Raw genomic sequence first — 17,446 nt, forward strand, 5'->3', positions numbered from 1 at the left:
GCCAACTGTACCCTGATATCATTCTCCGACACAGCAAATGGGTCTAGAAGTAAGATGCTCCCTTAGGCTTTCCTTATTACTGGTTTGCCCCTTTCATCTGACTGATGGTCACTCATTCCCCCTTTGACAGACTTGTATCTTTATTTGTCAACATTTTAAGACATTTTTCACCAGATCTTCCTATTTGGTCTAAAACTGTTTCTGTCCCAACCCCTTAAGTGAGGCTATGTGAGGTACAAACCAGACAACATGAATAAAGGATGAAAGGGGGAAAGGTTCAAGGGGAAGATTGGGGAGAACTTCCTCACACAGAGAGTGGTGGGAGTGTGGAATGAGCTGCCAGCCGAAGTGGTGAAAGAGGATTAAATTTTAACATTTAAGAAATATTTGGACTGGTACATGGATGGGAGGGATATGGACGGGTATGGACTGGGTGCAGGTCAGTGGGACGAGGTAGAATTATAGTTTGGCACAGACGAGATGGGTCTCTGTTTCTGTGCTGCAATGTTCTATGGATCCATGGTTCTATGGTTATTTAATTCATTTTTTACCCCACTGTACTTGCAGGATTTTCCTGTGTGAAAGTTGCCTGCATTTTTAAATATCAATGTCAATGACCATATTCTTGTTTTTGTCATTCACAGGATGCTGGAACCACTGGCCTAGAGACCCTTATGAACCATTGAACTTAAGTTTCTTTCTAGGGTGAGATTTTATAGGGAAAAAACTCTGCTGTGGGCAGGAGATTTCTGAAGGGGGAGAAGAATATTAATAATTCGGAAGCTTTTTGCAACAATCCAGTAAGTTCATCCTCGGTGTTTATTTTCTGATTTAGTGTCCAAATTTAAATTCTTCAGCTGTTGTTGAATCATGAGTCAAGGCCTGTAGATTATAAATCTGCTGGTCTAACCATGATTCTATTATATTGCTCTCATTCACTATAAAGTGCTTTAAGTTACAATGACATTGTGAAAGGGGCGATTAAAAAATGCAGGGTTTTTAAAATTAATGTTCTGACACAAAGGCTGCACATGCAATGTTAACTCACCTCTATGTTCTGAATGTGGTTAAATGGCCCCTGGTGATTGGATGAGCTGATGGACAGTGAATAATGTTATGTATGTTACTCACTGTTAGTTGGTTGGAAACAAGCAGCCCTTCACATTGCAAACGTACAGCAGGTGCTTTTGCAAATGAGGGCAACATTGAGCATGTAATGCTGATTACACATCTATTTTGTCTCCGTTTCTACAGTGGGTCTGTTAGCTGCCCTCAGGCACCAAGCCCTTTTAAACGAGTTTTCAACCTTCACTTGGGAGCTTTAATAAATAAATTCACTTTGCAATAGAATTGCCCAGTGTATCTCATGGCTTTCCGACAGTCATTGCAATTTATGTATAAATTGGATTAGGATCTTAACTCCTTTATTTGAGAGGGTCATCACCAATTAGAACAAATTTCTGCTGCTTGAATGAGGAATCCTATGAAAGCAACAATCAAGGAACAAATAAAGAACAAATTTCTGCTGCTTGAATGAGGAATCCTATGAAAGCAACAATCAAGGAACAAATAAGGACATTTCACACGCAGTTCTATGACAAAGCACTTCCCATTCTCTGCAAATGACCTTAATTTCCTCTGACACATAGGCCCTTGGCCACCTTTCCCTTCCTCTCGGGTGAGGTTGTGCAATTTCATGGAAATTATCATCTATTCAGGTTGCATCTTGACACCTGTGTGTAGATTATATATCAGTGGGGAAAATAAACCCCAGATCGAGTTTGATTTTTTTTTGGAACACATTTTAAAAGTTTATAGCTTGTGAGAATCAGGCACCAAATGGCTGATGGCTTCTGACCATTTTGCAGCTCATCAATGATGGGGAAAGTGGAAGCAAGACCCGCCGGCAGCATACACAATTCATCCCGCATGACTATTAAATATTAAACCCACCGTGAGATTGGGTTTCCCCAACATACCATGAGCCCATTGCAAAAGACAATTAATGCACCCTGTCTGAATTTCTTTGCTTTAATACATCACAGTCACATTATTTATTAGAAGCTGATACTGCATTGAAATATCATTATACACTTCAGAAAAATTTAATCCTGCCCTGATTTAATTTTCTCTCCAGGCCATTTTCCTACCCTCTTTCTTTTCTCATGATATGTATCTTAATTGTTTGATAATTGCAAGCAGTCTCCTAGTTTTCCACACACGTGTCCTTTAAGGCAATTGTTCCCTTGATAATTTTTGAAGTGCATCTGACATTTTCTCTGTTCTTTCCCCTATTTTCCTTTCTGCATCTTAAAATAAATGTTATCTCAGTGTTCCAGTTCTATCTTTGACCTGATATATTTCTCTTCTAGTTGATGCTGTCTGATTTGCTGAGTGTTTCCAGCATTACCTCTAATGGCCTAGCCAACATTCCCATATTATCATATAGCCTTTCCTGGGTGTAAATTGCTTCACTGGCTAAAGTACTTTGGGGCACCCTGGAAGTAATATAACAAGTTCTCTATGAAGTCCAGGTTTCCTTTTTATCTAGCAACGGAAGGTTCAGATCATTTCTATTTCTCCCACTGATGCTGTTCAACCTGCTGGGTTTATCCAGCAGATTATATGTTGCTCCAAATTCCAGCATCTCCAGTCTCCTGAGTGTGTCCAGGGATGGAACTTGCCTCATTACCTGTTTTGCATGTTCCCAGGTATTCTGATAAAGCCTGGCTTAGGGAACCAGGAAATCTGCCCTGGTGCTGGAGAAACTTAAGATGTCTCTTTCTCCTTCCGTGCAATCATCCTCATGTGTTGATAACAAATTGGATGATAAAATAGATATTTGATTCCTGATGTCAGTTGTGTGAATTCAGCATCCAGTCTCAATTCACATGATAATCACAACCTTCCTGCTTCTTAGGGTAGGATTTATATCTGAAGTAGCCCAACATAAAAAGTGATGAGGCGTGTTTGCTGCCCTGTGTGTGACATTTGCTGAGACCTCCCATTATTTCTTGCTGAGCTGAACACCACCTGAGTTCCATCTGCCCAACACAGCATTTGCTGTGCAAACATCTGCATTTAAGTGTTCAAATCTTCCATGGTAAGGATTCCTGCTAAAAATAATCCCCAGGATTTCTGCTCATTTGCAACTTCCTGAACACAAACTGTGCCACGAACAGAAAAGAGCAGCATGTTACAAAAGTGAAACTGCTTTAAAGACAATTCCAATATCGCTGAAAATAGCCTGGTACAAATAAAAAAAAAGCTTTAATATCACTGTGCCAATCAATCACCTTTGGAATTCATGACATTAAGTTACTGAAAATACTTTTAAAACAGTCAGCAAATGTATTCTAGTTGCAGTTGCAAAATAGTCAATTTTGGAGTGATTATTTTTTAATAAAATCATTCAATGATTTTGAGAGCAGCTTCCTGCATTTACAAGGAGACGTTCACTGGTAGTATGGCTCCATGTTCACCCATCTTGAGATTACAACCAGCAGCCTGAATCATATTGCCTCTCTGTCATGAGCAGTAATTGAGGCAAACAATTTTGATGGTTCACTGCCACAGGTTCAGTCTCCCAGTTAGAATTTAAAATCAGACCCCATCCATGCACTCAGATGGACATAAGGAATAGGAGCAGGGCTCATCTCCAGTGACCTGCCTTTTCCCCATATCCATTAATTCCTCTACTACGTAAAAATCTATCCAACTTTATCAATAGGATAACTCCTTTATCTCAGGAATCACATTCAGATTCATATTTATTGTCAGAGTATATACATGACATCACGAACAACCCTGAGATTCTTTTTCTTGTGGGCAAGGTAGAATTAACACTTAATGGCAGTGCAATAAAACAAAAACTGTTTCAACGTACACATGTAAACAATAAAGGAATGTAACAAACTGACTATGCAATACAGAGATAGAAAAAAAAATCAATAAAGTGCAAAAGTACAATGAGTCCCTGATTGTGTTTGTTATTGAAGAGTCTGATGGTGGAGGGGTAGCAGCTATTCTTGAACCTGATTCGAGTCTTGTGGTGTGACTGATCAATCTGGCGAACCTCCTCTGCATCACCTCCTAAGCCAGTAAGTACATCCTTCCTCAAATAAGGAGACCAGAACTTCAGCAGTACTTCAGATGTGACCTCACTAGTACCTTGTCCCGCATCGGACTTGTCAGCCACAATCGAGCCTGCAGCTGACGTGGACTTTTACCCCCTCCATAAATCTTCGTCCGCGAAGCCAAGCCAAAGAAAAAAAAAGTACCTTGTACAGTTGCAGCATAACCTCCCCGCTCTGAGTTCAATCCCTCTAACAATGAAGGTCAACATTCCATTTGTCTTCTCGATAGCCTCTGGCACTTTCAAACCAATCTTTTGCGATTCATAAGGATGCCCAATGGTTTTGTTCTGAAGAACGATTGGGATATTCGCCTTATTGCCCTGGCCAGCATTTAACATCATGAGAAATAAATACACTAGTCATTATCACATTTTTGCTTGTGGGGCCTTTAATAGCACTTTGAAAGTACTCATGGCTGTAAAACAATTGGGGATATTCTAAATTCATGTTGGATCGTATTTAAATACAGATAGAAATTATATATTAGTCCGTAAAGAAGAAGATTGTCACAGGAAAACAGAAGGAAATTGGAACTGAAGCAGGTCTATCTTATCAAGCCAATAAGGTTATACATAAAAAATCTCTTTTTGAGCTTGAATTTGGATTATCCTTTATGGATTATTCTCCAAATATAGATTAGATGGGTCAATTGGAGATTTTCAACCACTTTGGACTGCCAACAAGAGCATATACTCAATGTCCTGGTTTTGCAGGACTACCAACAAGCATATGTACTCTGTGTTCCAGTTTTCCTGGACTACCAACAAGAGCATATACTCCATGCCCCAGTTTTCAGGGACTAGCAAAAATGCAAGTACTCTGTGTCTTGGTTTTCAGGGTTTACCAACAAGAGCATATACACCACGTCCCGATTTTATACCCAATCACCAGCTGGCTCCTACTGGTGTTTGTACTGTATACTGTATATACGAAGAGAGATTAAAAATGGCCAGAGTCCAAAGGGTTAATAGAGTTCAATGGGCATATTGTTCATGTCTCTTCACAATGCAATCGTTGACTGATCAGGATAAGGTGCGGGGGAAGGTGGATGTTCGGCTGGTGATGTTAACAGTGAAAGCAATATTTGCAGGTTGAATAAAATGTTTGCATAAGTTTGAATTAATTAGATGTTACATTGATCTGCCCAGCATTTTCTTGCTTGGTTAACTGTCGTCTCGTTTTGATGAAATATCGTATTGCTTACTGAATGTCAGCAATATCAACCTCAGCATCAGTGAAAGACAATCTAGAAAATAATTATTTGAGACCCATGCACCTACAGTGACTTCCACATAATTAGTACCTTTCCTGTAATGAAAGGATCCCAGTTAATTCACAACATCGAAAATAAAAGTCAAATAGTGAATGAGTTGCAATTAAAAACCGGACAAAATTAGAGGAGGTGGTGCAGTTGAAGGTTTGGTCAAACTGATGGGTTTTGTGAAGTTTTTAAAGACAGTGAAATTTAGAAGGGCACAGTGGTTAAGGAAGAAAAGCTCTGATTGCACATCTGGAAGTCAATGACCTATTTTTTGCTAGCAGCTGAAGGAAAAGACTGAAATTTGTTAGTCACCGATTGTCTCATAGCTCAGATTACCGATAACCAGAGCCCATCTGTATTTGCATTGCTAAATATGACAAGATCTGAATGAATTGGCTTTATGATCAAATGCCTGGATAAGGGAGAATGTAGTGTGATTGTCAATCCCTTATAAATAGAACCAAACAGACACTCATGAATATTGAGGGTGTATTCTGAAGGGAGTTAACTAGATTTAACAAATTCAGAAAGCAGGATACACACATATGGAAATTCAAGACAAGTCAAGATCTGTCAAGGTAAAAAAAATGTGTGAATTCTTTATTGTTTTAAGTAGGATTATTTTCACTCGAAAACAACTGGCAAGAGCCAACAGCTCCTGCAAATGGATCATTTCCCAGCTGGTGTGATACTCATTTCCTGGGCTCTCCATCATCAAACAGATTCACAAGAACATGCCTCTATATGTGTGTCCTATTCACACCCACTTAGGGACAGCTTGCACATTTCCTAGGGTGTAACCTTTATTTATTTAGCAACCAGTCTTTGAAATATCCTACTGGTCACTTTCAGAGAAGGATGCAATGGATTAACTGGATGAGGTTTCACTTTTGGCTGGCTGGCAGGAGAGTGGGATACCAGTGGCGTACTGCTCCCATCCCATTGCCTTCCCCTTACCACTTTCTCCCTCCTCCACATACCCTGCAGGTCTCTTTAGGCACATTCATACTTGTTTTTCAGATGGTCCGTTTTAATATCTGATGGTCACAGCTCCCAGCATACACAATTTATGGATTTCATTCCTCAGTAAACAAAGAATTAAAGGATGTTCCGATCTACTTTACGTTCAAGAAATCCTTATTGTTGTGTTGAAGGAAAAATGGCAGCCAATGTGCACAGCAAAATCTCATCAAGAGCAAAAGCAAAAATGACCAGATAATAATGATTTAGTTATTTGGGGATGATAACTAATAGCAGAAATGTTTTTTTACATAATTGTGCCGAGGAGTTCTGTGCATTAATCTCAGAGAGTATCTGTGTCCTATCAGGTAAAACAATATTTTTATTTATGTAAGTTATTGTCTCCGAGTTTTAAAAGTTTTGAATTTAGACATAAAGAATGGTAACAGATCCTTCTGGCCCATGAGCCCATGCAGCCCATATAAACCAATTGATTTCCAACCCCCAGACATTATTTTTGAAGAGTGGGAGGAACCGAAGTATCTGGAGCAGGGGTGTCAAACTCAAATTCACCGAGGGCCAAAATTAAAAACTTGGACTAAGTCGAGGGCCGAACTAAATATTTATTGAAATTTTTCAACAACATCTGCATGTTTTCTCTCAACATATGTAATGTTAAACTTTTTCTTATTAAAATAAATGTTTAATAATAGTTTTGGTTAAACTCTTTCCATAAGAAGGATTAACAAATAAGAAATAAAATATTCAATAAATAATATTTCTCTCTAGCCTTTAAGCCAAGGATCGCATGTTGCCGAGAAGCATGCCAGGGAGCGGAGGTCTGCAGGAAGCCCTCCCCAGCCCAGCCAGCAAACCCGAGCGGCATCCCCCCCGCCCCCTCTCCCTCCTCCGCACCCGCCTCCGCCTGCCGCAACCACCGCCAACAACCCAAGGAGTCCCCGCTGGTCTCGCCATCTCACCGGGAATACCGTGAGAGCGGTGGAACTCGTCCTTGACCTCCACCCCAGCGAAAAGTCCGATGCCCGGCAGCACCCGCCCACAGATGAAGATCAAGGAGACGCGGAGGTGACCCACCACGTCCAGCCACATGGAGCTAGGCAGCGGGTCCATTGTAGCTAGGTGGCGGGTCCGTTGTAGCTAGGCGGCGGGTCCGTTGTAGTTAGGCGGCGGGTCCGTTGTAGCTAGGCGGCGGGTCCGTTGGAGCTAGGCGGCAGGTCCGTTGGAGCTAGGCGGCGGGTCCGTTGGAGCTAGGCGGCGGGTCCGTTGGAGCTAGGCGGCGGGTCCGTTGTATCGGCGTCGCTGTGAATATCTAATTAACTTTCCCGTTAACTATATCGGTGTCCTGCTGTGCCTGCTGTGGAAGTGCTAAAATCTACTAAGGTAGTGCCTGCTGCTGTGCATGTGCTCTACTTGCGCGGCGGCCAGCGGGCCAACTCTCATATATATTTAATATGATCTTGCGGGCCAAATATAATTATATCGCGGGCCAAATTTGGCCCGCGGGCCAGAGTTTGACATGTGTGATCTGGAGGAAGCCCACGTTGACATGGGGAGGATGTTCAGACTCCTTACAGACAGTGCAGGATTTGAACCTCAGTCCCGATTGCTAGCTAAGTAAAGGCATTGTGCTCATGCTACGCCACCCATGCCACCCATTTTGAACATTTCCACAGATATCAGATATCAGTGGTCCTCATATCAGTGGTCCAAGTGATCTCAGTCTTTTTCAAAAAATCCTTAATAAGTTACCCCTTATTCCCTAGTCCTCATTGGGGACTTTTCTATCCCTCCCAGGAAGCAGATGGGGAAGGAAGGAGTGATTCTCCATGCTCTATTAGCATGTTTGATGGAATAGTCCAGCCAGGGATTTTGAATGTTCGCCTTTAAGCTGAGGAACTCAAGTTTCCATTGGCACACAATGCACCTTCAGGGAATATCACATCTGTTTGCTCTCTGTCCTTTCTCTTCATTCACATTCACATTTTCCAGTAGGATACAATTGAGACTAATCAGGTATTCACTCCACCCTCCTTGCTTTAGAGTGGGCTGAGGCCAGTTAAGTAAAAACACACCATAAATGCTCAAGGAACTCAGCCAGTCTCACAGCGTCCATAGGGGGTAAATGCATATTACTGACATTTCGAACCTGAGCTTACCAAGGTAACTTACCTGGAAGAAGAGTTCAGGCCCAAAATGTGGGTAAAATATCTTTACTTTCTCCTGATGCTGTGAGACTATCTGAGTTCCTCCAGCATTTACTGTGTGTTTTTACGACAATCACAGCGTCTTCAGGCTTCTGTATTTCTCTCCTGAGGCCATTTAAGCCTCACTGCCAAAACCAACAGAGAACAACAGAGGAATGAAGTCAGCCTGGCCCTGCCAATATTGTCCCAAGGTCTGCAATGACTGGCCACTGTTAAGAGACTCTTGTCTTCTCTAACCAGAAGAGCCAGGACTGGTTTGATGATTCTGATCAGGAAGCTGAATGGTTGATGATCTGCCAACATTTACCAAATAGATTGTCTACATGAACTTTAGTAAGGCATTTGACACACTCTTGTATGGGAGAAGAGTGTGGAAAATTAGATCACATGAATGGCATCGTGAAGAAAGCCTCTACTTCCCCAGGAGTTTGCGGAGGAGCTAGTGGAGTTGTTCAAGTGAACCGGTACGGACTTGAAGGGCCGACATGGCTTGTTTCCGTGCTGTAAACGGTTATATGGTTATATGGTTATTAGTGTTTCTGGATTGGAACCTCCAGGTTTTTTCAAGGCACCATAAGGCAGGAGCCCACTAAAAAAATCTGGGGCCCAAAGAACAGATGGTTGGATGAGAGACCACAGGAGGCTCAACAATTCACCAATAGCCTTCAGTGGTGTTAAAGCCATTCATGGCCATAACACCTAAAACTCCCATGTCATACCTTGATGAAGAGCTCAAACCTGAAATGTTGGTGATGTATCTTTATCTTTGCTATATAAAGTACACTGTTTGACCTGCTGAGTTTCTGCAGCATTGAGTTTTTACTTCAATCATGGTGTCTGCAGACTTTTGTGTTTCACTCTAGACCTACTATTGACAGTCATGGATGAGGGAGAATTATGGCAGCTGAAGGGAAGCCTCTGCTTCAGTTTCCATGAAACCCCTTTTCCATGTCTCTCTCTTTCCCTGTCCATATGTTTCCTTTCCTCCAGATTCCCACACCCCTCCCTTCCCTCTCCTATTAGAGAGCTATCGTCTTCCCTTTGACTTCTCTGCTCTTTTATCTTCTACCCTACCCTATGACCTCTTATCCTGTCATAATTATGAAAAAATATTTATTTATTTGAATGAATGAATATTGGTCCGCTTTATGTATTGTTTGTTTATATGTGTGTTATGTCTGGTTGTGAGTCTACATATTTTGAACCGAGGACAGAGAACGCTGTTTGGTTGGGTTGAACTTGTGCAATCAGATGACAATAAATTTGACTTGACTGGTTTTCTTATTGCAAAGGATGAGTTGCACCAATCACCATTTGTAGCAAGGCAATAAATATTTCCTACAAATATTTTTTGGAGGTTGCTACAAACATTTGATTTCATAAAGGAGGTAGCAATTAATTAACAAGTAATACATAACTTTTTCTCCTTGAAACTTGAGGTTGCCAACTTCACTGCAATAGAAAATGTGAAAAGATTGATAGAGCTGATAACATGCCAGTGGGTTCTCTGTTTCCCCAAGTGCAGTAACAAATGCTAGGTACTGCATTGTTTTCACACCTTGTTTACTTAACAACTGTAGATTGGCAATCCATTGCAAATTTCTCTATTTCTTAATGTACATTTATTCTGAGAAGCATTTATACCAGAGGTGCTCATGCCTGCTCTATATCTAATAGCTCCATTTTGTAGCCCAACCCTTGGTAGAGTTATGAAAGGCTGGACATAATATTCTGCAATCTAGTGGGATTGAAGGAGTAACAATGTTCCTCGTTAAAAACACAGAAATGCTGGAGGAACCCAATGGGTCTCACAGAATCCATGGGAGGCAAAGATATATAACCAATGTTTTGGGCCTGAGCCCTTCCTCAATATATGAAGAACCTTCACTTAATTCCAAGAAGCTGTCAGATTTTCATCTACACATAAAGTTGTCATCTTTTTTTTAGCCAAGGCAAATTCTAAAGATGAAGGATAACTTGCTTCGACTCTAGCTCCAAGTGAATGCTGCCTGGACTTGAATCACTTTAACAGGATTCTGCCCAATCTTAACAGGGCAAGGTAATGGTCAATTAGGAAGTGGACGGAAAATGTTTAGAGACTGGTATCTGATGGACAAACTCAACACACGCGTGCACACACACACACACACACACACACACACACACACACACACACACACACACACACACACACACACACACACACACACACACACACACACCTGCTTATCTATACCCTTTAAATTGCTATTCCCGCCCGCCCCGCCTCCCCCGCCCCCCACCCCCCCCCCCCAACGTTCCCACCTATGAGCTTGATAATAGCTGGTAATCTTGTAGTCCTCACTCTGTAATTATTCATTTATGAGCTTTGATAACTGGTTTTGTCACCAATTGTGCTCCTTAAAATCTCCCTTTAATTGGGCTTGTCTAATATTTCTTTTCTTGGCCCACCATCAAGGATTATCTAAAAATCCTCCTGTGAAGTACCTTAAAATCTTTTGCCATGTTAAAAGTTCTTTTAGCTAATATTGGTTGCAAGTTAGGTTAAATAAAGAATCCTCAATGAAGGTTGGAATTGATTTTGCCCAGTGCCCATGATAGGAACTGTCACCGGTGCTCACAGGACACTCATCCAAAGAAGGACAATGGATGATTGCTTTTGCCGTATGGATGGTATCCTCTAAAAAACCCACCAGAACAACACACTCAGGACAGAATGCAGGCTTTAATGTGACATGAATGAAGAAACTGGGGGTATAGAAATAGTCAGTCAATGTTTCAGGTTGTGACCCAAGTGACACTTCCCTGTGCCTCCTTGAACTGCTCAAACATTCCATAGCATCATGACAGCTCCCACAAACCCATTTCCTTGATATCCTTTCTGTCCAACAATATTTTGTTCTCATCTTTGAACTCATGGAGACAGCAATTACAAAAATGTAGAATTCTCTGCCTTTACAACTCCTCTCAATCCAAATTGACCAATCCTTCATCTAATACTATGTCTATTAAAGTCAACACAGGCTGTAGTAAAACAAACAGTAGAACCAAAGGGCATGCAATCACTTCTTTATTGTTGTATGCTTGTGGGAATGAGTACAAGGAAAGAGTAAACAAGATAACTCTTTCTCTGCACAGAGCCTCACTCAAAGTACACAGTATTCTTGCTCAGCTTGTATAGTCCTTCAGTTAGGTGCCTATGGGCAGTTTTAAATGATTTTTTACTTTGGCAATCTAATGTTTTTGCAACTTCTGTCCTTCGCAACTTCTGAGAGTTACAATCCAGTAACCTTCTGATATACCATATCTCTTGCTTCATCCTCCCATCCCATTTGAGTCAGCTGTGCTGAAGTGTTAGCTCTTTGTTGGCCTACATTCTAGCAGAAGCCACCTTCCCATTATTCTTTCTTTTAAAAGTATTTTTGTTGCGTTTAACATATAAGCTTACATACAGAGTTTTAGAAAAGAAGGCACATAACAAACCATTTGCATACATGTAAGCACAAACACACAAAAAAATGAAACTAAGTTGAGAATTCCTTAATAAATATCAGAAGCAATAATTTGAATTGATCTGTAAAACCATGTTAAAACTGTTTGCTGAGTTATGCCAATTAAAAAGTGAAAAAATAAGAAAAAAAGAGGAACAAAACTAAAAATCCACATCTAATCAGCTTCCTCCCTCTAATCAAGGTTACCTTATACAATAAATAAAAACAAAAATGTGGATCCAATGGTGACCCCCAGATATCGGACAGTGAATCTCCGGAGCACATAATAATTCTTAATTCTTCCAATTATAATAAAATTTTAAAAATAGGCCCCACAACTTTAAAAATTGAAATTTTCTATCTTTAAATATTATATCTAACTTTTTTTTGTTTTGAATACTTTATTTTAATGTTGTGGTCAAACATGTATCAAGAATTAACCATGACCTAAATGCATAAATTGAAATGAAAAAAAAAAATCAATGATACAGGTTATCCATATTTCCAAACAACCCCACCACCCTCCCCCCACCCCATCAGAACACTGAGATAGGAAAAAAATGAAAGGAAAGAAAGAGAAAATAGATAAAAGAGAAAGAAATGGAAAAGCAGGAAAAGAGGAAAGAAAGAGGAACTGTCAGAATCCGGGATCCACTTCAGAGGACCTAATTACTTTTCTTGCCTAGATCTCAAATAGGAGAAAGAACAAGGATGTAGAACTCAGGAACAGAATAAGTATCCCTAAATATTCAATCTTGCATTCTGCAAGTATGGTTGCCTTAGATTATGTAATTTTCTCCAAGGGAACACTATTGTGCATTTCCACATTCCATCAGGCTATATCCACGAGGAATCAGAATTCCAAGTAACCGCAATACATTTCCTGGCCACCACCAATGGAATTTTAAGAAATTCTAATTTGTACTTGGACAGCCTCATTTTCGGTCTTATGTCCACAATATTTCCAAGGAGAGACAATCTGGACTTCGTGGCAATTGTTTCCCAATAATCTAGTCTAATAAAATTCTTAAATTTTCCCAAAAAGTTTTCACTTTAAAGCATGACCAGGTGGAAGCTAAAAAGGTTCTAATATCTTCACCACATCTAAAACATATATCTGATATATTCGAATTTATGTAATTTCTGTGGGGTAAGATACAGCTGATGCAAAAAATTATATTGCTCCAATCTTTATCTTTTATTTATTGTATTGGTCATGCTGTCCTGGCATAAATCGAACCAGTTTTTATTGCCAATACTAATATTCAAGCCTGATTCCCATCTTTGTTTTGATTTATATAGCTCTCGCTTGAGAGTTCCTGAATGAAGTAAGGAATACATTGCAGATGTAAACTTCCTTGTGTTCCTCTTTCAAATCAGAATCTCTATTTTACTGGACTCGAATAACATCATGGTTGGTCCTAATTTATCTCTGTAAAAAAGGTCTTAATTGAAAGTAGCAGAAGATTGTGTCATTAAGAAAATTGTATCTATTTTTTTAACTCTTCACTTATATAACTCTTCATATAGTATTTCCAAATTAATTTTTCCAGGAAACTCTGGTTAACTTACCTTTACAAAGAAACTTCCTAACCAATTTATTCAAATTTTGAAAAAAAAACCTTCTGTGGTAATGGTATTGGAAGAGTCTGGAAGAGACTCCGGTACTATATGCACCAGAATATATTCATTTTAACACAATTAACTTTTCCAATCAAAGTTATCGGAAGAGTTATCCATTTATTTAAATCTTCTTCAACCTTCTTAAGCAAAGGAAGATAGTTAATTTTATTTGGCTTTCAAATCATTATCTATATTAATCCCCAAATATTTAATCTCATTCTTCGGCCATTAAATTGTGTATTTCTTTTACATTTTGAATAATCCTCATCAATTAATGGCATAAATTCACTTTTGTCCCAATTTATTTTATATCCTGAGTCTTCCAATTGTAAATGCAGCTTTTGCAAATAAGCTTCCGGTTCTGTCAGATACATTAATACATCATCTGCAAATAAACTGATCTTATGTTCATCTTGCTCATCCCTGAACCCCTTGATGTTTGGATCCAGTCAAATAATTTCTGCCAAAGGATCTATAGCCAATATGAAAAGAGCTGAAGATAATGGACATCCTTGACTGCTAGATATGGACAGTGGGAATGCTGGAGATACTCGCACATTTGTCACAACTCTGGCAATATTATATCTAATTTTCTCTAAACCTAAATAGGACATTACATTATATATCCAGTGTGTATGGGATGTGTTAGTTAACTGGACTTGTAGCTGGATGAACTTCAGATCATAAGGGAGGCAGAGGCAATCATAGATAATTACAGAGAGACAGTCACCCCAAAGAGACAGGAGCCAGCCAATTGGGTGATTGTGAGAAAAGGGAAGGGTGGGGAGATAGCGAGTGCACAGTACCCCTGCGGCAGTTCCCCTCAATAATAAGTATGAGCTCACTGAGTTGTCTGAATCATGAAAACCATAGCACCATCGAACACTACAGCATTGAAAAGGGCCATTCAGCCCATCTAGATTTTTGTGCTAAATTCTGCATCCCACCGCTTAAATTTACATCTTCATCATTCCTTCATTATATCAGCAACTGCACACCAGAAGGTTTAATTCGCTGTAAAGCCCTTTTCAAGTCCTGAGGCCATCGTATAAGGCATGATTATAAGGGATAGCATAGTGGTTAGTGAAACACTGTTCAAATCCGGCACTGTCTGTAAGAAGTTTGTACATTCTTCACATGACTGTGTGGGTTTCCTCTAAGTGCTGCACCATTCAAGATGTTCCGGGGTTCTAGGTCAATTGGGTATAAGTGGGCAGCACGTGCTTGTGGGCTGAAAGGGCCTATTACCATGCTGTACATCTAAAATTAAAATGTGTAAGCTCATTTCCATGGTTATTAAGTGCCATATTTAATAATATCCTAAAGGTCCTGGGTTTTAGTTCTAATCTATAAAATTCCATGCTTGGAATAGTTGACAACTGAATTCTTACTGCCATATCTTATTGCAATACAGTCAATTTATATTGTTCTCCCACCCCCTCAACACACAGAGCTTTGCACAAAGAACCACACTGAGAGAGTTAGGCGCTGTCATGACAGTTCAAATGGTAAAACCAGCCCATGAACTAAAGTTTCTGTGCCAGTGCATTTGCTCTTAATATCAAGGACACCATACCATTATAACTCATTCTGGTAAAGTTCAAAGTTCAGATTTATTGTCAGAGTACATCCGTGACTTCTCATACAACCGTGAGATTTATTTTCCCGTGGGCAAGGCTGAATTACCTCTTTTTGATAATGCAAACAAAACTGTATTCTAGAAGATACATATACATGTAAACAAATAAAGAAAGTTTAAAAACTGACAGCGATGCAGCGAGGAAAAATAAATCAATGAAGAGTCCTTAAAAAAGTCTCTGATTGAGTTTATTACTGAGGAGTCGGATGGTGTTCCTGAACCTGGTGGTGCGAGTCTTGTGGCCCTTAAACCTGTGTCCTGATGAGTGCAACAAGAGCAGAGTGCGTGCTGGGTGATGTGGATTCTTGATGATTGCTGTTGCTCTCGGAAGTCAGCGTTTCCTGTAGATGTTCTCAATCATTGGGAGGGTTTGCCTGTGATGTCCTGGTCTGTGTCTACTATCTTTTGCAGGGCTTTCTGCTTCGGGAGATCAGTGCCCCCCCCACCCCCACCCCCCCAAACCAGACTGTGTTGCAGCCAGTCAGCACATTTTGCACCACACATCTGTAGAAATTTTCCAGGGTTTTTGATGTCATACCAAACCTTTGCAAACTTCTGAGTAAGTAATGGCCTTGATATGCTTTCTTCACGATGCCTTTAGTGTGTTGGGTCCAGGTAAGATCATCCATACTGCACTAGATTGTATCAGACTGGAGTCCAAACCAAAGACCTCTTGGATTTATACAGCTCTGCTACTTACAAGGCAAATTTGTTGAGTCTTCAGATAACTCCAAACAAAGAATCTTTTGCAGGTGATATCCATAAAGATTTCCAAAAAAAGTTCCCAGGTTTATCTGTGTAATTGTACCTCTTCTCTCTAATGGAAGGCTTCTGAAGTCTCATTTGCTGAGCTATAGAAACCATAATTTGTGTTGTGTATACAGAACTATTTCACAAACTGTTAACGGACAGTTATTGCCTGGAGGAAATAATGATATAATGATTAATCCTTTAAATACCATGCCCCCTTGATAATTTCAACACCCACAGACTTTGTGTGGAACAGCTGCAGAAATAGGGTATTCTGGAGCTTCCATTGCTGAAAGCTGTAAAACTCAGTTACAGTAACAAATGGTTCCATGTGAATTCAATATCTTTTTCTAATTTTCCGTATTAAGGCAGATTTGATTTTGCACTATCAAAGCATCCAAAATATTCTTGCAATTAATAATTGGTTTCATGCTTGATCCTTTATGATCACTTTTCTAACCTCTGCTGTTTCAAATCAGCCCCTTCATCTATCATTCTTCAGTCACCAAAAGATTGCAGACTGATATTGGCAGAAGATCGGTGTAGCAGTTTCGTTTTGGGAACATGGTCCCGCTACCTCCGGGAGTTAAGGTCAAAAGCAGCCCAGATGGAAAGGCTGGAGGTCTTCAGAATCTCTGACGTGGGACAATGTGTTTAAAAGTCGCCATTCACTCCTGGGGCTTGAGCTTACATCCAGACCTGTCTGAGGATGAATTTTCATGCTCATAGTCCTTTCTTAAACCTTAACTCTCTGAGTACAGCATTTACTTAACTAAATACCTCTAGTATATATATATGTATGTATATGTACCTGCATATTATATAGGTACTTTGGGACGGAAGGATCGGCCGTATCTCAAAATGGATGTAAGTCGGAAATTTGCCCACACGCGTGGAGTACGGAAGTCTCAAAACAAACTTTTCCTTTAAAATTATTTTGAGTTTTATCAGAAAAACAAACAAAAAAGAAATCAATTTCAATGATACTTTTGCATATTTACAAATATATCGTACAGTAGCAATAATACTTAATTCTAAATCCAATAAATGGTAATACATACAATAGTATAAGAGACAAGTAAGAAAAAAATGAAAAGAAAAAAAAAAGACAAAAGTTCAAACCTACAGCAATCAAGGTTAAAATTCATTTTGTACCAAGTGTTAAATCTAAACAAGCGGCCTCAGGAGATCCAAACAAGCACGTTCAGTGACATTCATTACTCAAATGATGGAAGTGAGCTAGAAATGGGCCCTGTCTTATCAAAAGAAATCTTGATTTTTGTGACATTATGCCTAATTTTCACCAGATTTAAAAAAGACAATGATATCTAATGGCCATTGATGGGAATTTCTGTGAGGGG

At 39.8% G+C, this 17,446-nt stretch overlaps 1 protein-coding gene across 1 annotated transcript in view; it reads left to right on the top strand.

Annotated features, from left to right (window-relative positions):
- The first annotated feature begins 29 nt into the window (after positions 1 to 29).
- The window catches only part of LOC138743195 (platelet-derived growth factor receptor-like protein), a 114,848-nt gene continuing 97,431 nt past the window's right edge, over positions 30 to 17,446 (top strand). The window contains exons 1-2 of the mRNA XM_069898147.1: positions 30 to 49; positions 645 to 800. Of these exons, the coding sequence (XP_069754248.1) occupies position 800 (1 nt within the window). The 5' untranslated portion in view covers positions 30 to 49; positions 645 to 799. The remainder of the gene's footprint in view (positions 50 to 644; positions 801 to 17,446) is intronic.

The sequence above is a fragment of the Narcine bancroftii genome, chromosome 9 (genome assembly GCF_036971445.1).
Source record: "Narcine bancroftii isolate sNarBan1 chromosome 9, sNarBan1.hap1, whole genome shotgun sequence".
Classification (NCBI taxonomy): Eukaryota; Metazoa; Chordata; class Chondrichthyes; order Torpediniformes; family Narcinidae; genus Narcine; species Narcine bancroftii.